The sequence below is a fragment of the Diaporthe citri genome (genome assembly GCF_014595645.1).
Source record: "Diaporthe citri strain NFHF-8-4 chromosome Unknown scaffold_3, whole genome shotgun sequence".
Taxonomy (NCBI): Eukaryota; Fungi; Ascomycota; class Sordariomycetes; order Diaporthales; family Diaporthaceae; genus Diaporthe; species Diaporthe citri.
The window spans coordinates 4,501,983-4,525,409 of record NW_025064848.1 but is presented as its reverse complement, the minus strand read 5'-3'; the positions used below and the strand labels follow the sequence as shown (position 1 = coordinate 4,525,409).

The window sequence follows — 23,427 nt, the reverse complement described above, 5'->3', positions numbered from 1 at the left end:
ATGTACTAGTGATGACTCTCCGCGCTGTATAGCACTACCTGGGACAGAATGATCATGTGCTGGACAGGCTGAGGGCCGAAATCAGATCTACTGGGAGCGAATACTCGCCCTCACGCCCAATCCAATTTGCAGTGATTTCGAGACTTGTTTAGTAATATTATACCTGTAGGTCGTCCTGTACTTGTCTTTCGAGTCCTGGGCCAGCACTTACCTACCAGGGGGAGGGGGGGTTTTTGTCAACATCACACCACGATGTCAATGGAATAGCGACATAATAGTGACATGCAATCAAGGTTCTAATATGCTTTTTTTATATGTATATTGCATTATTTACATATCATTAATATATAAACATTTTTAATATATTGTAACATTATGTTAACCTTAATATCATGTTAACTCTTAATATAAGGGTAAAAAAAAAACTCTTTTTTTCCCTTATTCTTAACTTAACTACTTATTTACTCTTTATTAGCTTAATTATTTATTATAGGAGGATTTATGGAATTATGAAAATATTTAAAAATAAAAACAAGTTTAAAGTTAATAAGGTTTAAACTAAAGCTTTTAATATAAATTTATGGTAATATTAGCTAATATACAATTAATATTAATATTAAATTAATATTAATATAATTTAAAGCCTTGATATAATTTATATTTAATAGTATTTTAATAGCCTTTTACTAGTATTTCGTTTAAATTACGAAATTCCAATTAAATGTCAAAATATGAGTGCATTGCGTGACCCAGTCAGAAACCCCCCTTCCCCCTGGTAGGTACACTTGAATTAAATTTCCAAGTCACGCGATCATCCGGGAAACATTACGAATCCACCCGAACACGGCCACAATTCTCGAACGCAAAATCCCACTGCAAGGAGCTGAAATCGACGGCCACTATGTCCCTGGTGACACCATCATTGGTGTTGACGCGTGGATTCTTCACTACGACAAGCAAATACACGGGGAAGATGTCCACCGTTCCGGCCCGAACGATGGCTTCATATAAGCGAAGATAAAAAGCTTGAAATGAACCGGAACTAGTTTTTAGTAAGTAATTCCGCGATGCTCACCACATGTGGGCGGCGTTCATAATCTAACTGGGATTTGTAAGTGTACTTTGCTCAGACTGACTCTAAATATGATTTTTCGGCACGGGTGCATACAGCTGTGTTGAAAACAATATGGCAACTATTATGATTAGCAAAGTCATGTTTGAGTTCTATCGACGATATGATGCTTCTTTGGTGCATCCTGACAGGAAGTGACAAGTTCGTGGGAGCTGGGTAACCAAGCAGACGCAGATTGATATGATCATCAGTAGGAGAGGAATGGCCTAGGGCATTGAAATAAGGCTATTATTTACTAGTGTATTAGAAACGTTTCTTGTCTCAGATCGCCAATCACCACTTCATTCCGCCGCCATAGCAACATGTAATCTGACCTTTACCCCAGCGCCCGGCGTGAGCACCGTCATCCAGCTGCGTTTCTGGTTGTCGCTCCCCGGGCTCGGCCGGATCTGGTCATAGTGCTGGGCCATCTTGGCGACGGCAAAAGACAGCTGAGACATGCTGTATTCCTGCGGACCTCCGCTGAAGGGCGTGGACTCCCAGCCCCTCCGCCTGCCTTCCCACCGCTCCGGCGGGAACTCGTTGCGGACCGCCTCGCGCACGCTGCGAATGTGGTAATAACTCCGAGCCTAGCTTTACAATATGCAAAGCATCCTTTCTTCGAATTTTTAAATTCCTCGAGCGTACGACTGGCTGATATTTACGGTTCTTTCAACCATGATACCTGCCCCATCGTGATATCCTTCTCGTCCGATGTCTTGCGGTTCAGTAGCCGAGTCGGCCGCGTCCGAGACTTTTTGCGCATCTGCGGCGTTGTTCGTGATGATCTCCTCTTGGCTTTCGCCCTTCTCGGTTTGAGTGATGCTGTACGGATTCCTCGCCGTTCTTCGGTTCTGAGGACTTCCTCCTACTGTGACCACTGCTCTGACTTCGTCGTTGAGTTCGTAACCATTCTTGTCAGCGGAGTGTCTGCGCCCGTTCAATGGCGAGCTCGACTTGTCAGTGGCGTATCCAGCTTCAACCCAGAAGCTGCGGCGAAACAATGGTGTAAGCATCGGTGCTTGACCAACGACTACGGCCACGAAGTCCTCGCGGGTCGACCACATACCCGCCATAGTACTTTCATTGAGCTGTCGTGTATCAGAACTATCAGCATGTCATAGATATGTATGTGAAATGGCCTTAAGGATACCGGCTTACATGAAATATTAGAACGTATCGCAAAACAGCCGCAGTCATGCAAAGAGTGCCCAAGGTGAAACAGAAGAAAAGACCAAGCCGCTTCCACATGGTTGTTCGAAGTCTAATGAAAATCTGATAGCATGTCAGTCCTGTATGTAAGGCAGATATTGAGCAGTCTTACAGGAAGAGGGACAAGCATGATGCACAAGTCTGTTGTCAAGTTGAAGGACAGTATCGTAGCGAGGAAGACGACATTTTGCGGCACACATCGCGGGCCCGGGTCTGGCCACACTTTCCAGAGGTTATGAAAAGGCCGGCATGTTAAACTAATTGTGAAGACAATCACCATAAGGGTGACCCCGATAATACCCATGAGGGGCTTGACGAACTTTTCGCTCCAGGTGTTGCGAACCACACGTTGATAGAAGCAGAGCATGTTGAACTTGAGCATCCAAATGATGACGAAATATTCTGAAAGCCCCACGAGATAGATCTTCGAGCCGTACTCCCACTCGTGGTATTCTGAATGGGGCATTGCCTTCCGCTGTTCGTAGGTAAGGTCGGATGTGTGCCGTCCTTTACATCTTGCCGTAAAGATGTGGCTGAGGACAGGTCCAGAACACCACAGGCACTAGTTTGCAGACAAGATGTTAGTCTCGTTATTCAGTGGTGACCCTGGGACCGAGAAAGAAAACAGGCTTGCAAGAGAACTCACAACTACTCCAATAAGCAGCCAGTCATCTAGGTCATAGCCCTTTATGCCCACCATCTTGGTTCGGACCCATATTCGCACAGCAAGGAAGCACAGGCCAAAAAAGGAGAGCAGCCATAGTTCGATTATGTTGCGGACGATGAGTTCTTGCATAGTGTGTAAATATGATAGTAATGATGACCCAAGACGGAATTCTTGGATGAAAACCGTGTGCTCAGCTCGGCAACTAGAGGCTCCTGGATGGTGAAAGTTCGAAGGCTGACGACGCAGAGTCTCGCTGTAAGCATGTCTGGGCATTCATGCCATAAGTCCTCATCCATCGCCCCCACTCGTACTGGGTGATGGGCCGAGGGCAGTCTTCCACAGTAGCCAGGCACGCCAGGCTACCTACAAAATCGGAACAAGGCTCTGCTGACGACCTTTCTCAGGATTAATCTGCATACCGGTACCGAAAAGATTGGGGTTTTGTAGTATCGAAGCGAAAATGTGCAGTAGGCTCCCGGGCCTGGCAGATGAAACAAAACGGTTCTCGACGCAAAGGTCGTCGCGGGCCAGGCTTTTTTTGGTTCCCGCAGACTGTGCCACCAGTTGGACCGCGCCACGCGTTCCCCAACAGCAAGTAATTACTTTGAGTAAGTCCTTTGAGTATGTACCCTAGGGTAGCACAGGCACCTGAACTCGCGTAGTCGTCTTGTCCGCATAGACGCAAGACGACTCCCGTTTATGAAAAATCGAGCAGCCACTGGACCAAACTTTGCGGATATTGACGCCTATACTCACATTTTCTGATTGTCCCCGAGAACTTCTTCTTCGTCACCATTGAAAATCTCTCCGCATTATGACCTCCATCAAAGTTGCCGTTACGCAAGCCGAGCCGGTTTGGCTCGATCTGGCTGGATCCGTGAAGAAAGAGATCGACCTCATCGCGGAAGCCGCAGGAAAGGGTGCCAGAATCATCGCCTTTTCTGAGGTGTGGCTGCCTGGGTACCCTGCCTGGATATGGGATGATGTCTATACGGTATACATCGGAACGCATCATAGAGGCAGCTGATATCCCCCCCCCCCAGGGCTCGTCAGATCGACATGGAGCTCCAGACGCGCTATGCGTATGATGGTCTCTCACCGTCGTCCCCGAGATGTGCTCACTTCTCGCTGCCGCCGAACAGCACGAAATCGCCGTGGTGCTGGGCTTTGCGAAGCGTACGCCCACAAACAGCACGTATATTGCCCAGGCCATCATCTCGCCGCAGGGCGAGCTTGTCGTGAAGCGGCGCAAGATCAAGCCGACGTACATGGAGCGCACGCTCCTTGGCGACGGCTCCGGGGATGACCTGACGGCTCCGGGGATGACCTGACCACCACGGCCGAGTTCGACTTTGGGGCACCCCTGGGCAAGATCAAGGTCCGCACCATGGCCTGCTGGGAGCATACCCAGCCGCTGCTCAAGTATCACACCATCTCCCAGGGTCCAGCCATCCACGTCTCCATGTGGCCGCCGGTCGATCCCACCACCGGTCCGCGGCACCCTGGACTAGGGAGCATGACCAAGGAGGGCTGCCAGAAGCTTTCGCAGACTTTTGCGATTGAGCCTGCGGCGTACGTTCTCCGCTCTACTGCTGTGTGCCCTTGGTAGGGCATCGAGGCGACGGAGACCCAGACGGGACTTGCTTGCCGCGAGCCCGGTGGTGGGCACAGCTGTGTGATTAGGCCGGACGGGCTAGTCATCACAGAGCCACTTGGCGATGGGAAGGCTGACACAGAGGGCACTGTGTATCCCGGTCTGGACCTTTCTACAGTGGTGGCAACAGAGGGGTGGCTGGATAACGTTGGCCACTGTAGCCGGCCTGATCTTTTGAAGCAGAAGCATCATGTTGTTGAGAAGGTAGTTGATAGATTCCACAAAATAGCCATGGAAAGAGGTTATTGATAAATACAAGCTATGTATATGATATGGGTGCAAGGTGAACAATACGGCTTGAACAACAAAAACTAACATGGTATAAAGATTATTTTCGTCGTTTGGAAGTCTAAGCCGTTAATCTTCGCACGTTGTCTGAGTACCAGGCCTGCAATAGCTGATGACAAGTTTTGCGAACTGTCAGACCAGCACCTGTGGGTGCCAAGGCGTATTTGGGCTGTGGAACTACTGCAATAGATTCAACTCGCTCTTGTGAGGACCCAGAAAACTACAAACGCGAGTTTCGGGCTGGCCAGAGGAGCTTGGTTGAAGACCTGACCATGGGTTTCGAGGAGGAGGTCAGGAAAGCAGTTGAATAAATACATGTTGAGAAAGTATTGCTTTCTGTGGCCTGTGGTCTAAAATCTTTCGTCAAGGTTTGAGATACAGGATTGGCGCCTGCGTTGATGGAGGAGATAGAAGGTGAGGTCTTGGCATGACACTCGCAACGGGCCGAGGCACTACCCGTGTGAGGTTGATCGGGCAATTCAGATGCGCTGCGGCAGAATCCCGCAAGGACCCGGGCAGCTGCCGGGCAGCCGATGCCGGATTGATTGCGATCAGATGCAAGTTCAAGCAGTACTGTAAAGGACTCGACCCGGAAATGTACAACTCACATTCCACCTTGATCGCAAGTCTCCAGAGGACAGACGACCGCTCCAAATGGCCGCCGATTCAGAAACCACCGTCAACTCCCTTCACCCGTCTGTGGTCGACAAGATCGATCCTGACTTCGCCAGGATCTACAACCTCTACCAAGGTAGCCTTGATCAACATTAAGCGCCCGGATATGCGCCAGCTGACCAGTCGCAGCGCCTAAACTACGGGCTGATCAGGTTCCGTACGAGGAGTACAACAAGGACCGAGCAAAGTACACGTTTCCCACGCACGAGGTCCAAGGTCCGTGCCCGGACGTCGATAGTGTCACGGTGCACCAGGTCCCGACCACAGCGCCGGTTGGAGAGATTGCCGTGCAAATCATCAAGCCGACGGGTGATGCAATTGCCAAGGGCGGGCTGAGCAGGAACGGCCGCCTCCCCGCATACCTCGACTTTCACGGCGGTGGGTTCGTGATTGGGAACCTGGCCACCGACGAGGTCTTCTGCAAGACCGTTGCCCAGCAAGTCGGCTGCGTCGTTGTTAATGTCGAGTACCGGACGTCTCCCGAGTACCCCCATCCCACGCCGGTGCAGGACAGCTTTGATGCGCTGAAGTGGGTGGTCACCCACGGCGACACCCTCGGCATTGACACGTCTCGCCTTGCCGTCGGCGGCTACTCGGCGGGAGGATGCATCGCTGCCGCGCTGGCTCTCCTGGTCAGGGACGACCCGGCCCTCCCGCCGTTGAGGCTCCAGCTGCTGGTTGTTCCCGTCTTGGATGCGAGGTTCGTGCCGGAGGAGGGCTCATGCGACCCCAAGACGGCCCCTTACGAGAGCTATGTGACCTTGGAGCACGCTCCGTGTCTGCCGCTTAATCGTCTGCGGTGGTTCTACAACCTGTGGCTAGGGAGGGGCGAACAGAGGGTTGAGAAGGCCAACGACTTCCGGGCATCGCCAATGGTGGCGGGTGACTTCTCTCGCCTGGCCCCTGCCAGCATACATTCTGCCGAAATCGATCCGCTGGTGGACGAGGGCCGCTTATACCACGACAAGCTTGTGGCTGCGGGAACGCCTAGTGATCTGAAGGTTCACAAGGGGGTCGCACATCCGTTTGGTCACTGGGCTGGTGAATTGCCCGCTGCCAGGGAGTTTCGCAATAATGCGTACTCGGCATTACGGGTTTCGTTCACCATCAGTCAATGAAGTGCTGCTTTTTTACATTTTGTTCTTGTAATCATTATTCTTGGATTGGGATGGGGAGGCGGGGAGATGGTGGAGGGACATGGTGATGCAGTGTGATATCCTCACAGCGAATCGGCGATGATTAAAGGAGAGGGACCCAGACTACTACAGAACTGAACTGGTCATCTGCCAGGTGACAGATGGCAGCGTGCAGCGCTTGGCCTTCCTTTGCATTTATAACCCACCCACTCCGTCCTGTTCCTCCACGCCCCATAACGATCAGTACGGCTGGATCTTGGATCGATCTGCAGTATCCAAGAAATGTATAGGGGAGACTCGAATGCAGGAGCAGCGTGGCACAATTAGTCATTGTAGGGGGACCAAAATCATGACCGCATGTGGAACCGTGAAGTGGAGTGCATGCGTGTGTAACACAGATACAGTAAGCCGGCTGCATGCCACCCATACCGGTGTGAGTGCATGTGTATGAGATGTATAAAATACTCAGGCAGAAAAGGAGGCCATGGTGGATCATTCCACTCTTGAGACTCTACCCTCCGGTGAGGGATCTTAGCCAACAAGATGGCAGAGCCAGCACCAGACCTCCAGATCGAGCCTTCACCGGCTACCGTTGATGTCCGCAGTGAGTTTCCTTCAGTCCCCATTATACCCTGCAAGTGAGCCTGGCCATGGGTTCCGTTATGCTCTTCCGCTCCTCATAATTATCCCACAGCCGCTGATGTATGTTTTCGCAGTCATCGATACCACGTCGTGGATATCTGGACTCCCAACAAACATCTTCTTCGAACCTCCCATCAAAGGGTACGATGAACTGTCGATTCCTTCATAACTACAGCTTTCTCATTGAGCACCCCTCTGGCCGCAAATTGCTCTTCGATTTGGGTGCACGAGAGGACTGGGAGAACCTTTCACCGGCCACCTCCGGCTTGATCGCAAAAATCGGCCCAGCCAAGCTTGAGGTGAGGAAAGGCGTCCGGGAGCAGCTAGAAGAACATGGAGTGCACGGCTCGAGTATCGAGGGAATCATCTGGTCTCACTGGCATTTCGACCACACTGGAGACCCGTCAACCTTCGATGCACACACGGCCTTGATTGTCGGTCCTGGTTTTAAAGAGGCATTTGTGCCGGGTTACCCTGCCAATCCGGACTCTGTAATTCTTGAGTCTGATTACGCTGGAAGAGAGCGTAAGTGGCACAGTGGGGAATGTTTCATACATCCAGATCCTCTGAAACGGCGACCCTTCAAAGTCTGACGTCAAAAGTGAAAAATGATAGCTGACACGTTCATAGTCCGGGAGATCGCATTTACTCCAAAGAAGAAGATCGGTCGTTTTGAGGCCTTTGATTACTTTGGCGACGGGTCGTATTATATTCTCAACGCTCCTGGCCATGCAATAGGTCATCTATGTGCCCTGGCCAGAGTCACCAGCAACCCCGACTCCTATATATTCATGGGAGGTGATGCTTCCCACCAAGCAGGCGAATTTCGACCGTCCAAGTACCTGCCACTACCGGCCAAAATTGCACCTCACCCACTGGACTTCCACACAGCCACCCCGTGCCCGGGCGCTCTCTTCGAACACCTTCTCCGGGGCGGTGATAGAACCAGGCAGTTTTTCGACATAGCCAAGGACGGTGTCTCTGTTGATGTCGACGAGGCCCAGAGGACGGTAGGGAAACTTCAGGAAGCTGATGCTCACGATAACATTCTAGTAGTCATAGCTCATGACAAGGGTCTGCTTCCCTATGTCGACTTTTTCCCCAAGTATGCCAATGATTTCACCTCAAAGAATTGGGATGAGAGCGGCCGGTGGGCGTTTTTGAGGGACTACAAGGAGGCACTGGAGTAAGGTCATAGGAGGAGCTGATTCCCTTTGTGTATGGCTATTCTTTCCACTTGTACCTTGTTGCCCGAGCTGCCAGTTGCATTCGCTTCACAAAGGAGGCACCCCTGCTTAAAAGAATGAGTACAAATGATCAATGTCCAATGGTCGGCCTTGTATGAGCACCTAGGTACCTTGTCAATGGTGGTGTCAAGCCCACAGAACCAGGGGCGGGTCACAAAGGATCTACTAAGGATCCGAATATAATAAACGCAGAACGCTTTGTGTTCTCTACATTGTTCTCCCATACAATCAGTTATGTAGGAATGCCTCAATACTGACTGTCACGTCTGACATTTAAGAGTCTGTCTAGTCTGTGCTAAGCAGTATCTCCCTCTGACCACACCTTTACCCTCATCCAATCATCACTCCTTCCGGTCATAGTGCCTCGAGCCGAAGATTCCTATTGTCAGCATACCAACTTCTACATCACTCCTTCTTCTGGAAAAGCGAAGATGTCCTCGGAGACATATACTGTACAGAGGGAGCAGACCACAAAGTCTGCAGTGGGAGTCTCCTCGAAACAGCAGCAGCAGTCGCACTCTCGGCTGACGAGCCAGTCGACTGAGGAGTGGCTGAAGGAGCTTGATGGTCTAGAAGCTCAATCCAAAGGAATCTCAGGCGATGCATCACCGTCAATGGATCCAGCCCAAGTGAACCACAGGCAGCTGTCATCTAGGTTAAAGGAAGGAATGGACCATGAGGATATACTGGACGCATTGGAGCGAGGAGAGTTGTAGGAGACACTGGACTAGCAAGGATTGTCTACAAGGTATAGTATCAATAACATTTGAAATTCGGTTGCATTATAGAGCCCTCTTGTGACATGTTTGGTGCCAAAATTCCCGCCTCGTTCGGATCCCAGTCGGTTTTCATCTAATATAATGTACGTTTGTATGCAACCCCCGCACGGTCAATGTCGGATGATAGAAGTGTTGAGGAAGACTTGGATACTCCAGGAGCTTAAGAGTCTGATATTTTGGGTCTCTCTTCTCGTTCATTTACAGGGACGCTACTGAAAGCGCCAGTTTTATCCACTCTCCCTTCGCCTTGAACAGCTTGACCTTCCTGGAAATCCATACCCTCAATCAGAATCGCAACGCCAGGAAGGATCCAGCCTCCTTCGCTTGTTCTATCCACCGACGCAGAGGCAGCAAGCAATTCGTAGCGCTTGCTCGCTGCCAAGTCTATCTCACTGATGCACCGTCTCGGCATCACTACGTCTCCCACGAGGTTTACGTGCGCCGACCATGGTTGTACAGAGGCTGAGCCGTTCTCGTTCACAGGGCATCAGGACCATGTTTGGGCGCGAGATGGTGCACACGGTGACGAACCAGGAGCAGATGACGCGGTACGCACTGCCGACGCTGTACAGGATGAACCGCGACGAAGTCAAGCGATGGGAGGACGACAAGACCGGCGTCGCCAAGACTCCCATTCCCGGCACTGAGAGCACGCCGACCCGCCAACGGCTCTGGTACACGTATGAGCACATATACACAGAGTATCTGGGCAGGCCGCAGCACACAAAGCCGCTGGTGGACGCCTTCAGCCGGAACCTGGGCCAGGCCCTGGAGCGCTACCTACCCACCTGAGGAGTGGATTACGGTCAGCGTTGGGGAGTTCTGCCGGCGCGAGGTCGCCGAGTCCCCTGTCAAGGCTCTCTTTGGCCCGGACCTGATGGAGCTATCACCAGACTTTACCGACAGATTCTGGGACTTTGACAGCGACGTGTTCAAGCTCGTGCTGGGCCCTTCCCAAATGGATTAACGCAACCCCCCTTCCAGTCCCACGACCGCTACGTCGCCGCAATCAAGAGGTGGCTCGAAGCGGCCGAAGCCGGCTTTGACTGGGAGAGCCCAGAAGCCACGGCAGACTGGGAACCTCGCTTCGGCGCGCGTGCTCCCCGGGAGCTCATCAAGTGGATGAGGGAGACGGGGTGGAGGAGCGAGGTCAATGCTGCGACGGCCGGCGCTGGTGTTTGCGTAAGAACAGCAAATCCCCCATGACATGCTGTCGGCCCGACTAACATGACTAACATGCCGTAGTTTGAACTCGAACAGCATCCCAACCACCACGTGGATGCTGATGGAGATCATCAAGGACCCCTCGCTCCTCCAGGCCGTGCGTGACGAGGTAGCCACGGTCACGGCCACCGACCCGGAGACGGGCAGCCCCAGCATCGACAGCCAGAAGCTGGTTGCGCTGCCGCTGCTGCAGTCCATCTTCACGGAGACGCTGCGGCTGCGCATCAACTTCAACATCAACCCCGACGTCAAGCAGTCCATCAGGCTGGACGGCCACACCATTCCCCGGGGGTCTCTACTACAGGCGCCGATGCAAGTGGTCCCACTACAACGAGGCCGTCTGGGGCGCCACCAACCACCCCGCGTCCGACTTCTGGGCGGAACGGCACGTCAGGACAGGCGACGGGAACAGACGCGTATATTCCATGGCTGGCGGCCCAGCCTCTTTTTTTTCCCTTTGGGGGTAGCGCCAATATCTGTCCAGGCCGCCACCTGGCCAAGTTCGAGATCCTGACGACCATCGCCCTTGTGGTATCCCGGTTTGACATCGAACTGGTGGGCTGGACCAACGCGGACGGGTCGCCATCACACCAGGCGGCCGAGGGTGATATTCGTTTCTGTGGAGCAGGAGCTATGCCCCCCGACCGAGAGATGAAGATCAGATGGCGGCGAAGGTCGTGAACGAGACACATGTTTTACTCGGCAGAGTTTCTTTTTAGATATGGATCTATTTACGGTACACGGAGCGAGTGGAGGGGGCTGACCTCGTTGAATACACACCCGATCAGGGGTGGGGAGCCTCGAGATCAGGGAAATGGATACCGGCCATCTTTTCATTGACCGCGATGTTCTGGTTGAGCGGTGCTGTGGACCTTCAGTTCTCATTGATGTCACAGAGGGCAACTGAGGCCCCCAACGTGTCAGTGTTTTGATCCGGCAGTGTACAGGCGAGAACGACTGAACCAGGTTCTGTACATTATATATATCGATCTATATTATACATTAGTCGCGAATGGTTACCATGGTTTTTTATACATCTATTGCTAGTTCAAAGCCCTTAAGATCTCACCTCCATTCCACTCATTCACACGGAGCTCCAATGCCTCCTAATTGGATTCGATACAACACATGAAAGGATGTCACTGGGTCTGATTTGGAAATTTGTAAGCTAGAGCATAAGCGTACTCAAATGGTCCCCGTTGTTGAACAGGGGGACACAGTTATTCTAGAAGCGGTTATCCAACAGGATATCATCCCACAGCAGGCTACCACAACATTTATTTCATACATAGTAAGTCGCCCCACAGGAGGTTACTACATAGGAGGTTATCCTATTAGTAGGTTGTCATATAAACAGGAGTCTACTTAGCGACACTGTGTAATATCCTGAGATTCTCATGGAAGCAATCTATCCAAAGCGAAGGAGACCAGGTGGCTCTATGGCTTTCCTGTACTCTATACCTTTCATATCCTATACAATTCCTGCACGGTTCGTAGATTCTGAAGTGTTCCCATTCTGAGCTTGTTCCTTCCTCAGAATTGTTACACAGCCGCTCTACTGGATATACTGCGCGTCGTATTCGTATCACGGCTGTATTGATGGCCCAGGTAATTTAAATAAGACATTGCGGCTGGATAATGTAACCCGTGGAAACCAAAATTCCAGCTTTTCTGGTTGCCGCTGCTATTCATCGAGTCTCAACCTGATACGCCCGTTAAATCGCCGATGCTTGTTGGCTGATTTGATCTTGGTGGTATGCTGGCCCTCTGAGTAGTATAGCCATGACAGGAGAATCGCTCCAAGTGACAGGATATACGCATGAGAAAGCAGCTTGATGATTATGTTCACCTACTTGTTGGTAGTATACAACAGAAATCGGACAAATATGTGTCATTTCATGACAACTTCCTAAAAGTCCTTTTCCTGAAAGTTCTTTTATGATGCGCCATGACGGCTCAAAACCCGTCAGAGCTCTCAGAAATTCAAAATAGAATGAAGCCCAAACTTAACCCGGTGGCCCAAATCGTCACCGGAGCCATCGGTAGAAGTGGCGCAATGCATCATGGCATTTTAGAGTTCTCGCTTCGGCACCGACGGGCGTCATCGCCACTCGTCCCAAGTACGGCCCCTTGGCATTTGCTCCGAAATAACGTCGGACTTCGGTACCTCCATTGGTAATGGCGGTCAACTTGTGGCTCAGATCTGAAACATCAGATTGTTGGAATGGCCGGGGCTACCACCACCCACGCAATTTAAGCATATGACATCAGTTACTTAAACTGACTCGGCATCTGCACATGTGCAGGGCGACAGGGCTGCCGCCAAAGGTTCACGCTATCCACGTGCGCCTACGGGCGGTCCGATCCGGTTAAGACTTGCAGGCTGCTCGCATCGCGACTCATGGGTGTCGGACAGATTTTCTTGGCCCTGGAGTCAACGCGGCAACGGCGTCAAAGTGTAACGATAAGCGAATTATGCAAGGGAGCGCTGGGGTTAGACTGGGGCTATTTTTACAAGAATTTGCGAGGGGCCCTGATGGGCATGCCGGTGATCGTAGCCAGCACGAATCGTCCATGTTCTAGGTTCCCCAGTTCGGCCGATAACGTGATGGTGATTATAGATTAAAGGGTGTAATAATGTGTCCTGATGCTACCACTCTCGCGACTATATGGGTTCGAGGTAGCTCAGTTCATATCGCGTTTGCTCTGGCCCAGCCCAGAGAACTCAACCAACAACTCGGAATCCGCGATGGCGAGCTATCAAGTACACTTGAGGCCCATCGTCGACTGGGACGCAAAGCCCTTGCCACCGCTCCCACTCGACCCGGGGCGGTCTCGCGGCTATTACAAACCAGCGCTCAACAATAACCCCGAGAAATCACTTGTGGCAGTCCATAGGAGGGGAAATGTGTTTCCTCCGGAGCTTGACATTAGAAGATTCCACGAGGCCGACTCTCGAGTTGTCGTAGATAAGCCTAGGCGGACACGACCAAACCACCAAGTCTCGCCCTCGACAGCCAGCGCGCCAGACAACTACACGTCGGCGAAGAGAGAAGAGGACACAGCATCTGAAAGACTTCGTCACTCGCGCCAAAAATCGGACCAGCCGACGAGCCGCTCCTCTCGCAGCAAGACATCACCACCGGCTATCACGACGGTGGAGGACCTGAGTCTCCCGCCGAAGGTTAGACAAATCATCGGCGTCGATAGTCCTCGCAAGACAAGGGCAGCCCAGTGGAATCCCATCTCGACACAGGCTGCTCCAAGCCCAACGACGGCGGCCCGCCCGATATCAACAACAAGTGCGTACAGCCAGGCTAGTGGGCCCAGACGGGAAATGGACATGTTATTCCACATGGAAGAAATCGTGGAGGAACGGGAAAAGACCGAGGACGGCGATGAAATCCATCGCCGTTTGGAAAGCTTGATCCAGTCACCCGGCTTCGCAGCCATAGGTTGCTTTCCGGACAGCCCGACACCAGACCCTCGCTTCTCCCTCTCGGCTGCGACTTCACGCGAGGATGAGTCGTGGCAACAAGTACCAACAAATCAGGCCGAGCAGCCATCGCAAGACCAGAGGAGCAGCCGAGAGATGTACCACGACTTGGTGCAGGAGCTGGCCCAGAGCGCACCCGCTGCGCTGCCGCCACCGCCAAAGCCCCCAGTTGAGCTCGACGGACGCCCATCCGAGTCCTCGTCTCTGCATCACCGGCGACACCACTCTTCGCAATCAAGGGAGGCAGGTCAACTGCACCGCGGAAACGCACACGCGTCCTGCCCACAGCTGAGCAGGCCAACGCCAAAGTCACCGCATATCAGCGTCTTCGACCACGAGTCTTCGGACTCGGAATCAGACTCAGACTCGAAGCCTCTCTGGTCGCCCAGGTTCGCATTCTTGGGCCGCCGGCCGGTCTCAAAGCCCAGCAACTCAAAGCCCAGCAAGCGGCGATGATAGCAAGAACGTTTCTCTCCCGGTCCGTAACATCAGCCGGACTGGAATGCCGCATGAATGGAGTCGTTCGCGGTTCCCTCTTGAAGAGGACAGACGGGATTGGAGCCATGAAGTGACAGGGAAGATCACACGAATAGGTTGCAAAAAGCCTTGTCTGAAGAAGGAGGCGAAGTAAGGACGCCATACCGAAGCATCTCTGCGACATGAGGTCATTCATCTACAGAATTTTCCCTCGGTATACCCAGCAGGCATCTCACTTTATGTAAATAGGATATCATGTAAATATCATGTGGAGACAGCAATGCGACCCTGAAATATCACGAGCAATTCAAATAAACGACGCATGAAATAATGACCTGTCTCCTAAGCTCCAAGACTTGCATGCGCATCGGTGTTACCAATACCTATCACGAGGTAGGACAAATTACAGAGTGGAGCAATAGCGCAGTCATGAGCCAGGGAATACAATACTTTCGCTGTAGCAGCTACCGCGATTGAGTGGAAATGCCACAGCCAACTGTTAGTGTGCAGATTTTCTGCCACTGCAATCGTGATTTTAAACGAGACAGTCGTGCGTGTGGGAACGAGGCGATGCAGGTGCATTGATGGATCTCTCATGTACCTTTCCCATGCGATTCGAGATTTCTCTACACTGCATGCTGGGAACGTGATTCGTACGTAGATATCCACGGGTACCTTGCTCATTATGCACAAATCACCCAGGAATGATTCGTTCAATTTTGATCCATTGCCCGTCATCTAGGACACCAAGTCAAATGCCAGCATGGCCCCGGGAGCGGGCTCCTCAGTAGACTATTGCGTCCGAACTTGGGACATGGACTTGTTAATGAAGCCACTGGCGCTGTGCCAATTTGAACATATTGAGATTTATACATATGCAATCTACATCTACAGCCAAGCACACTTATGATTATTCATCCCTTCATGAGTCGTTTACTCCGGGGTCCAAAAACGGTCGTCCAGGTCTCTGCCACAGTCCCTGCTTGACGTAGCGAGGTGACAGTCCTCCAAGCTGCAAGCCACCGCGCCGAAACTTACACTGCGGTGCTCACCTTGTCACTCTGATCAAAACACACTGGGGTATCCAACACACTAAACAAATCCAAGCTCGCAAGTCGTATCATGTCACATGCCAGACATCCAACGCCGTGTAAATCATACTCTCCCCATCCATCCACATCTGAAGCTCCTTCCCGTGGGTATGGCTCTCGGGAGGCATACCGGGAAAGACCAAGGGGCTGTAGAGGCCTTCGATGTCAAATGGCATGGCAAGGTTTGCCTCGAGAACCTCGTCGCTCATGATATGGCCAGCGCCAGCCCCGACAGTCTCACTGCCGCCGAGGCTCATCCCACCAGCGGTCCACTCCATCTCATCCTCGTTCGTGCCGGCTTGCTCCTTGAACCGCAGGGGCCGTATCCGCTCCACGAGCTCTGTAAGATCGTTGAGGACACCGAGGCAGTCTGAGGCATAGCCTGTCGGGCCGGATGCGATCCCCATACCGCCAGTCCTGCCGTTGTTGGACAGACACTCCGTCTGCGCCTCTCTTTCGAAGGTCTTCCTTGCGAAACGCAGCGCATATGCGTCCGATGAATGAAATGATGTGAAGACCATCTGATACAAAAGCATGATCACCGCGGCGTTGAAGATATGATGGAGGTCCATCATGATCGGCTTGCCGGGTGTTGTGCCCCCTCGGTTGCACCGCATCAAGATATGCCGCCCTAGCCGCAGATTACGTCGTGCAGCATTGGCGCACTCCAAGAGGAAGGTGATGTGCTCGTGATCATAGATGTCACGCGGCACCTTGATTAGGTCCCCACCGATGTAGGATTTCACGGCGAGGAAGAAGAGCGGGCGGAGTGTGAGGATCATCAGCTGATATGACATAGTCAGGTCCCGGCACTGTGATTGACGGGCCACAAGACCCTTGGACGGATGGATCAAATGTAGCTCACCTGGTGGCACTTCATGTGTAATGTGCACAATGCTCGATCTGCATACATTGCATTGGCATCGTCGTAGTTGGTATCGAAAGGAGACTCTGCTTGAAGATCCAAGGGCATTTGAAGCGCTGGTGGAAGCCTTTTGCGCCAGTTTTCCAGCATATTCAGGGGCTCCTGGACTTGAGCCCTCAGGTCTTGGTCGGCGTCGACGGTCGGTGCAACGGAATATGTGTTCGAGACGATGTAGCCGGCGATTTTAGACAGCTGTACATGAGCCATCAGGCCCTCTGGAGGAGGCAAGCCCCTGGAAGACAATTTAGTCTATTAGCAGCAACCCCGTGTGGAAGTGTCCCTACTCACTGCACATCCTTGGGAACACGGAGCTGGAAAGCTTCGTCCGGGTACACAGGCGGCCGTCCCATAAGGCAACCTGCGTCTCTCGTCAGGCAGAAGAGAGTCCATACTATACGGATATCTTTTTCGTCCCACGAGAGGCCTTTCAGCCCACCGCACATGCAGCATATGCTCATAGCATGGGACAAGTAATTGTAGGAGTTGTCCCTTCGATTGACTTCCGCCATGTACATGGCCATGAGACCTAGGGCGGGGACGTCTCGAATGCTATAGCGCGAGATGTCCCAAGGGTCCCCAAGGATCTTGCGAGCTGTTGCGAGGAACATTTCCCCCAACTGCCCATCTTGCCTAGAGTTGGCAGTCGTTAGAGAGAAGATTGTTCCCAGAGCGAAGGCAGCATGGTAAACCGCCAGCTCCCGACCCTGTGCACTCTTCCAACCCTGCAACGAGAAGTCACCGAAGTAGTAGATGCCTCCGCACGGCCACTGACCCATGAAATTCTGCATGTATTTGTTTACTTGGGAGAAGAGGTGCTCAGCTTGCTCGTCGCTGATCTGGGCGACTGCGCTGGTGTTGTTGAGTGCGGGCATGTTGAGCAGACGTGAGTCCGATGTCTGATACTGCCCACGAGAGGCCAGGAATGAGGACCCGGGGGCTGTCTCGGTAGGCGTTTCGTTGTAACCAAGGGCAGTTCTCAGTGTGTGCATAAAGTTCTTGAGATGGTCCAGGAACGTGGCGCCTGAGGTTCCACCAAGCCAGCGTTTGGTCCCATCGTGGTCCTGGAGGAAAGACCCTTCGGTGGGTGCCGCATCGGTATCGCCAGTAGTCTTCCTCGGCTGATGGCTTCGGTGCTGCTGGTACGTGCTGCTTTGCGGGGACGAGCCCAAGGTAGAGCTTGACGCGGCGGGCGACATGTTCTGCCTCTCGTCATCGGCCGCGGGTGTCGCGGCGGGCATTGAGTCAACGACCTGTTGTAGCTGTGCCTGGAGCCTCGAGCGCGCATGGAGGTCGGGCACCTCCAGTATGGCTTGCTCGAGCGTCTGCTGTAACATGTCTTTCGCCGCCTGGAGGTTGTCCCACTCCGTGCGCGCGACATGGATTTTTTTACCCGACGGAGGATAGAAACAATCTCGGCCACCGGTCGAGCATTGCTCGCAAGGCTCTCGACCCGAACACTTGATACGTTTTAGATTGCATGGCGTGCACCTAGACGCACCATGTTAGCAAGCCCAGATCGGGTTCGAGTGTGCCTCCGAGAAGACATCTGCGCGAGCACCACAGCCCGGATGCGAATGAAGCGCAGGGAGATCATGATGGCAAGGACAGAGAGACCGAGATTGACACTCACGCCCGGGATACCCGTTTTCTCTGTTCCGGCTGGACGTAAGTTCTGCGGGGATTCACGGGGAGTCGACCGTCCGGTCTGAGCACGTTCGCTTTGCCAGCTACCGAAGGAGCAGGAGTGCGCATGGCGAACAGGGGATGCGGTGGTCTGACCCAGCTCTGTCTCGGTCTAAGGGCTGCGTCTAGAAAGAAGGTCGTCTGGAAGCTTGCCACGGGACAACAGGTTGAATGTTGACAGCCACGAGGATCATCGAGGCGGATGCAGCGCGTCCGCGACGGAGATTCTTATACCAGGAAGATCAGAGAAGCAACCACGGCGCGATGCGTCTCGTCATGAATGCAGGCTGCAACAGTGGTTCGAAGCGGCCCGCTCGAGCCAGTTTGGCTCTTGAAGCGGCTCTTCCACACCTTTCACTCCCCGGTTTTGTGTAAGGAAGGCCCGGCTTTGCAGCTCGCGAAGGGCCTCAAAGCCGGCCAGGCGAGCTCCTGTTTCCCCCCCCACGCCTCCCTGAGGAACACCTGATCCAGCTCTCCTGTTGTGTTGCTTCGTGCCCCGTTGCCGCAACCGCTGCCGCCGCCGCCAGTGCTGGTGTTCGTGACCAGGGACGACGGTTGCTCGAATTGTGGGGCCGCCTAATTTATTGGGCAGCCTATGGTGCGACCAAAAGCATCACAAGTTTGGCAATGCAGTTTGTGGGGATGTCGATGCATTCACGCCGTGTTTGTGCTGTGACAAGGGACACGACGCGATGATGTGCTCCTGAGGAATGAGCTTGCCCGGGGCTGGGGAAAGGCGCTGGCAAGACGCTGGATTGGAAGCAGGAGCGCACTTGGATTGGCGATCCCTTGATCTCCGGCCACTCAGCACCCGCTGGGCCAGCATCTGCAGCGGGGCACAGGGTGCTGCAGCGTTCATGTGCTCTAGGCCTATGGCAGGGGACGATCTCTCGGTGGGTGGGGCCTGGCTTGATCGTGGGCCTCACCCCGCATCTCCCTGCGCCCAAGATTGCAGTTGATGCTGGCCGACTACTGGCAGACGGCTTCAACAAAGCAAGCGGGCGTGTGCGATCTTGCGCCCGCTCCAGTGCTGTGGCCAATGCGAGGCGGTCTCACTGAGGTTACACAGGCTTTCTACACAAGGCATTCTGCTCGCAGAGTGTGGAACCGAGGACGCCAAACAAGCCGGGGGCTGCGCTCCAGCCTGTCCAGCCTTGTCTAGTGCATCAGATCGCAAACTGATAGATCTTTTGCTTTGGTGTCTTCGGGGGTTGACGAGATCATGGCGAGCCCATGGGTCTTGGGGACGAGCTGACTGCCTACTGGCGTACGAATTGCACTGCGTTATGTGTAACAGGTGTAGTGGCAAACGTGCCAACGCTGCAAGACCAGGCATTCGTCGGGTCGGGTCGGTAGACCTATGCACCCCCCTCAATGGGTAACCACCTCCAGGCTCGTCCGATATGCTGCCTGCACATAGCCGAGCCCCGCGAGCCACCTCCCTTCAGATATCCCGGAAGAATCTTTCCTCTTCAGTGCCCAGTGTCTCAGAGTGCTTTGCTATGTCTGCCACTGTCAACTGGCCTCGCTCAGTGATGTAGACATCGACAAGATCTGGGGGTACCCACTCGAAGAACACGTTGCGAACGTGTACTTCGACCACATCGTTGCTACCATTGTAGGAGTCATGATGTGTACCATATGCAGAAGGATGCACGGTATCACCACCAGCGCCAGAGGGTATTGTACCCGCGGCATTTCTGATTCTCTCGCTATTGAAGCCCGCCGTCCAAGCGTGCATCAGCTGAGCGGGGTTATTGTTTTCCACAACATGGGCCGCTGCAGCCCCTGGCGTTGCGACCTTTTCCGTCTCGCTTACGATAACTATCTTTGCTTTTGGCGAGACATGCTTAGCGCTGAGGATCGCAGGCAGTGAGCCTGTCTTGTTGCTGACTGCTCCCGTCTCCGCGATCCTATCCGCACCTATCAGGACAATGTCCACATCATCCGAAGCAAGGGCCGAAGACGCATCCGTAAACAGCGTGCACGCAAGTTTCGGGGCGGTGTCTTTGTGAGGTTGCCCAGCATCGCTCGTGGGCTCCTTTGTCGACGCTTGAGGTGGACGTACTGGTCTTGCCAGACTGCTGGCGAGAGACACGCCCTCAAACAGTGGCCGTGACTCCAGGATGCGCAAATCCAGTGATATTTCAGTATTTGCGATGGCCTCGCGGAGCGCACACGTGATTGTGGAGCTCTCAGAGAGGGTTAGCACTTTGACCGGCCGAGCCCGCCCAGGCTTGGTTATCATTTGCTCTTTCAAGAAGTTGGCGAAGGTAGTGGAAATCGCCCTGGCCGCGTCTTGCCTGGAAACGATCACACGATCTAGCTCTTCGACCGCAGCGTCTTTCCATTGAACCACTGGTTTGTCTTGAAGCTGTCGGATCCTTCTCTCGATGCCACTCAGAGCAGACAGCAAGGCACTCAGCACAGCTGCCCCCATTGATTCACGGCCATTCTTCCAAATATGCCACGAGGCAAATCGAACTCGAGTCCACCACTGCTCAGATGGCTGGTGCGTGTCCATCTTGGCGACAATATCGCGCAAAATCTCGAGGGCATTGCCGGCTAGCTGCCGTGCACCAGAATGGTGGTCATTCTTGAGTCTTTCAAGCCCGCTCGTGAGCACAGCACCGGCTTCGAGACCTAGATCCTTTTCGAACCTAAGTCTGCGGTTAGATATCCATGTTTTCGAGCACATGCCAGCGAGTCTAGGAACTCCCCAGCGATCGTGGAAAGCTCTGATTCTGAAGCTCTGTACGGACTGTAGCTTCTTTCACATGCAGCGAGCTCGTTCAACTGCTGGCAATGCTCCCAAGGCACGCCGTGATATATGTATCAGGGAAAAGGGAGAGAAACACTAACCAGACCCGGCGCAAGCTCTCAGCAAGGCGCGGCACAGCGCCAAATCTTTCTGAATCCTCAACCTCGAAAGGGTCATACCATGCCCAACTGTCATGTTCCCAGTCCAGTTGGATCGCTTTCTCGCCCTTGCCACCCTCGCCCTTCTCCTTCAGCCGGAAGGCGAAGGGGTAGATAGTCCACTCTCTGCCGATAGATTCATCAGGCAGGACATAGCTCTTGCCCTGGCGCATGAGCTCAAGGGAAGACGGTGTCAACGTTGTCTCTTCATGAATCTCTCTCCAGGCTGCCGCTTGAGGCGAAGGATCTTCGGGGTCAATGCTGCCAGATACCACTGCCCAGCGATGCCTAGGCGACCTGTTAGCCATGAGCCAGTCGCGCAGAGCAATCATGCTGTGAAGGCGAGGCGTCCCTCGGAGAAGAGGACCAGGTTCAGGAATGGAGAGCACGTAGCTCATGGGCACCACACCGACAAGCACTTACTGATACGTACGCACTTGACCACTCCGCTTGAACAGAGCGACCTTGGCCTTGCGCTCGCCGTTCTCGTCGACGAACTTGTAAAGAAAGGAGGAGACAACCGACCGCTTCTGCAAAGCCGGCTTGCCGCCTTCACCAGCCGAGGCCATTGTGGAACCGCGGCGAGCAACTACCGAGAAACGAGGTATTCTGTGAAGCGAGGCTTCGATCCGTCGAGGAGGGCCGGTGCAGGAGCGCCTGCAGAGGAACTGCGAGCGCAGGGTGGTGCAGAGGGGCAGGTGCAGCGTCATGGTCTATGTCATGGTCATCGCAGCAACCATGGCTCTTCCGACAGGCCAGTACCAATGGGTCAATGACCGAATGACCGGGCGGCCCGGAGCGAGAAATCAAATCCGAGCTCAGGTCAAGTTGCCGAGATTACGGCTTTTGTTTGGGCGGCTATGCGACCGAGACGCGGGAGGACGATGTTTGAGACGGGCGGGTAGAGAGATCCAGACGGGAGGGGACGGGAACCGCCCTTGTTGAGGGACGCCACAGCAGTTGCCCGGCTGGTGGCTCCAGCTGCGCACAGCTGGTGCTGACTTCCTACCTAGGTATCCCCGTCCCGCCCCCAACATGCAGCTAGGTGCTTTCCCCCTTTCCCCCCCTTCATCAACATGCAACCTGGGTCAGCGACATTGTCAAACATTTGGCGATTGCGAGATACGAGAGAATTGCAAGCAAAGGTTGCCTTTGTTGCGTATGGGGAAGCCTGATCTCAATGGTGTGGCTCCCCACTCGTGAGCCTGGGAGGCAGTCAGTCAGTCAGTCGGTAGTCCCATGGCAGTTTATCCCACAGTAGATTATCCCATGGCAGGTTATTCCATGCTAGATTATCCCAGGGTAGACTATCCCGGGGTAGACTATCCCATGGTAAGTTATCCCATGGTGGGTTATCCCATGGTGGGTTATAGCAGGTTCCAAGTATCCCACTGAAGATTATATCGTGCCTGGGATCCCCACGAGCTGTACCACCGTAATCTTCTACCTGGCCCAACCCCGCGCAGGACCTGAGGCACTGCCTGACAGGATTTAGGCAACCGTATAAGCAGGTGCCTTATAAACCAGGGCTTCCGTCTCCAGGGGCTGGATGCTTGACCATGAATGTTCAGACCCTGATCGATATTGTTGTTTTACACGGTGGACAGATGCCTCCCCGATCTAAAGCCGTGCCAATCACCAGAGAAGTCCTCTCGCTTCAATACTCCGCCCTTGAGTACCAGGCGATGATGCAAGATGGCCGCCTCTTCAGTGAAGACCTTGTCAAATGTTTTCTAGACCAGATTGAGCGGCAGAATAACCTTGGGCTGAAGTTCAGCGCAACTCTGTCTGTATGCCCCCGCGACGTTGCCATCTCTCAGGCGAAGGCGCTCGACAAGGGGCGCAGGCAGGGGAGGTCCAGGGGAGAGTCAGGAGCTACACGGTATTCCGATCATTGTCAAGATAGGAGCAAGACTGGCACAATAAGTAATCTGGACGGGCTCACTGAGATGTCCAGGACTGCATCGTTCCAGAACCTTCCTTGGGGATGGTATCCTCAGTAGGCTCAAGTGCAACAGCATCTCTTCAACCCACGCGCAACGCAAGACTGGTAGACAGGCTTCTCGAAGCAGTAATCATAATCTTGGGAGAAGGCAATCTTACCGAACTCTGTGGTCTCAAATCAGCTCAGTCCCCCCCAACCTGCCCATTGGTACAAACTCTGACTGCTTCACGCCTCGGGTTTGACAATACCCCGTTGG

At 53.5% G+C, this 23,427-nt stretch overlaps 8 protein-coding genes across 8 annotated transcripts; 5 read left to right on the top strand and 3 right to left on the bottom strand.

Annotated features, from left to right (window-relative positions):
- Positions 1–1,413: 1,413 nt before the first annotated feature.
- INS49_008803 (uncharacterized protein) lies at positions 1,414–3,119 on the bottom strand (the record flags this gene model as incomplete). The annotated part of the gene is made up of 5 exons (XM_043169542.1): positions 1,414–1,675; positions 1,760–2,202; positions 2,273–2,386; positions 2,436–2,885; positions 2,970–3,119. 5 exons carry the CDS (start codon positions 3,117–3,119, stop codon positions 1,414–1,416), a joined length of 1,419 nt encoding a protein of 472 aa, XP_043027222.1.
- A 685-nt stretch (positions 3,120–3,804) lies between these two features.
- On the top strand, positions 3,805–4,321 carry INS49_008802 (uncharacterized protein; the record flags this gene model as incomplete). The annotated part of the gene is made up of 2 exons (XM_043169541.1): positions 3,805–3,984; positions 4,133–4,321. 2 exons carry the CDS (start codon positions 3,805–3,807, stop codon positions 4,319–4,321), a joined length of 369 nt encoding a protein of 122 aa, XP_043027221.1.
- A 56-nt stretch (positions 4,322–4,377) lies between these two features.
- On the top strand, positions 4,378–5,005 carry INS49_008801 (uncharacterized protein; the record flags this gene model as incomplete). The annotated part of the gene is made up of 2 exons (XM_043169540.1): positions 4,378–4,562; positions 4,999–5,005. The coding sequence occupies 2 exons, from the start codon at positions 4,378–4,380 to the stop codon at positions 5,003–5,005; spliced, it is 192 nt and encodes a 63-aa protein (XP_043027220.1).
- A 581-nt stretch (positions 5,006–5,586) lies between these two features.
- Positions 5,587–6,725, top strand: INS49_008800 (uncharacterized protein; the record flags this gene model as incomplete). The annotated part of the gene is made up of 2 exons (XM_043169539.1): positions 5,587–5,683; positions 5,737–6,725. The coding sequence occupies 2 exons, from the start codon at positions 5,587–5,589 to the stop codon at positions 6,723–6,725; spliced, it is 1,086 nt and encodes a 361-aa protein (XP_043027219.1).
- Positions 6,726–7,286: 561 nt separating this feature from the next.
- INS49_008799 (uncharacterized protein) lies at positions 7,287–11,316 on the top strand (the record flags this gene model as incomplete). Its single annotated transcript, XM_043169538.1, has 9 exons — positions 7,287–7,347; positions 7,460–7,526; positions 7,561–7,910; positions 8,016–8,571; positions 9,903–10,112; positions 10,177–10,339; positions 10,396–10,547; positions 10,657–11,024; positions 11,120–11,316. 9 exons carry the CDS (start codon positions 7,287–7,289, stop codon positions 11,314–11,316), a joined length of 2,124 nt encoding a protein of 707 aa, XP_043027218.1.
- A 2,068-nt stretch (positions 11,317–13,384) lies between these two features.
- On the top strand, positions 13,385–14,587 carry INS49_008798 (uncharacterized protein; the record flags this gene model as incomplete). Its single annotated transcript, XM_043169537.1, has 1 exon — positions 13,385–14,587. One exon carries the CDS (start codon positions 13,385–13,387, stop codon positions 14,585–14,587), a length of 1,203 nt encoding a protein of 400 aa, XP_043027217.1.
- Positions 14,588–15,728: 1,141 nt separating this feature from the next.
- On the bottom strand, positions 15,729–17,958 carry INS49_008797 (uncharacterized protein; the record flags this gene model as incomplete). The annotated part of the gene is made up of 3 exons (XM_043169536.1): positions 15,729–16,484; positions 16,565–16,856; positions 16,913–17,958. The coding sequence occupies 3 exons, from the start codon at positions 17,956–17,958 to the stop codon at positions 15,729–15,731; spliced, it is 2,094 nt and encodes a 697-aa protein (XP_043027216.1).
- A 1,793-nt stretch (positions 17,959–19,751) lies between these two features.
- On the bottom strand, positions 19,752–21,795 carry INS49_008796 (uncharacterized protein; the record flags this gene model as incomplete). Its single annotated transcript, XM_043169535.1, has 3 exons — positions 19,752–20,967; positions 21,170–21,514; positions 21,650–21,795. The coding sequence occupies 3 exons, from the start codon at positions 21,793–21,795 to the stop codon at positions 19,752–19,754; spliced, it is 1,707 nt and encodes a 568-aa protein (XP_043027215.1).
- Positions 21,796–23,427: the final 1,632 nt, after the last annotated feature.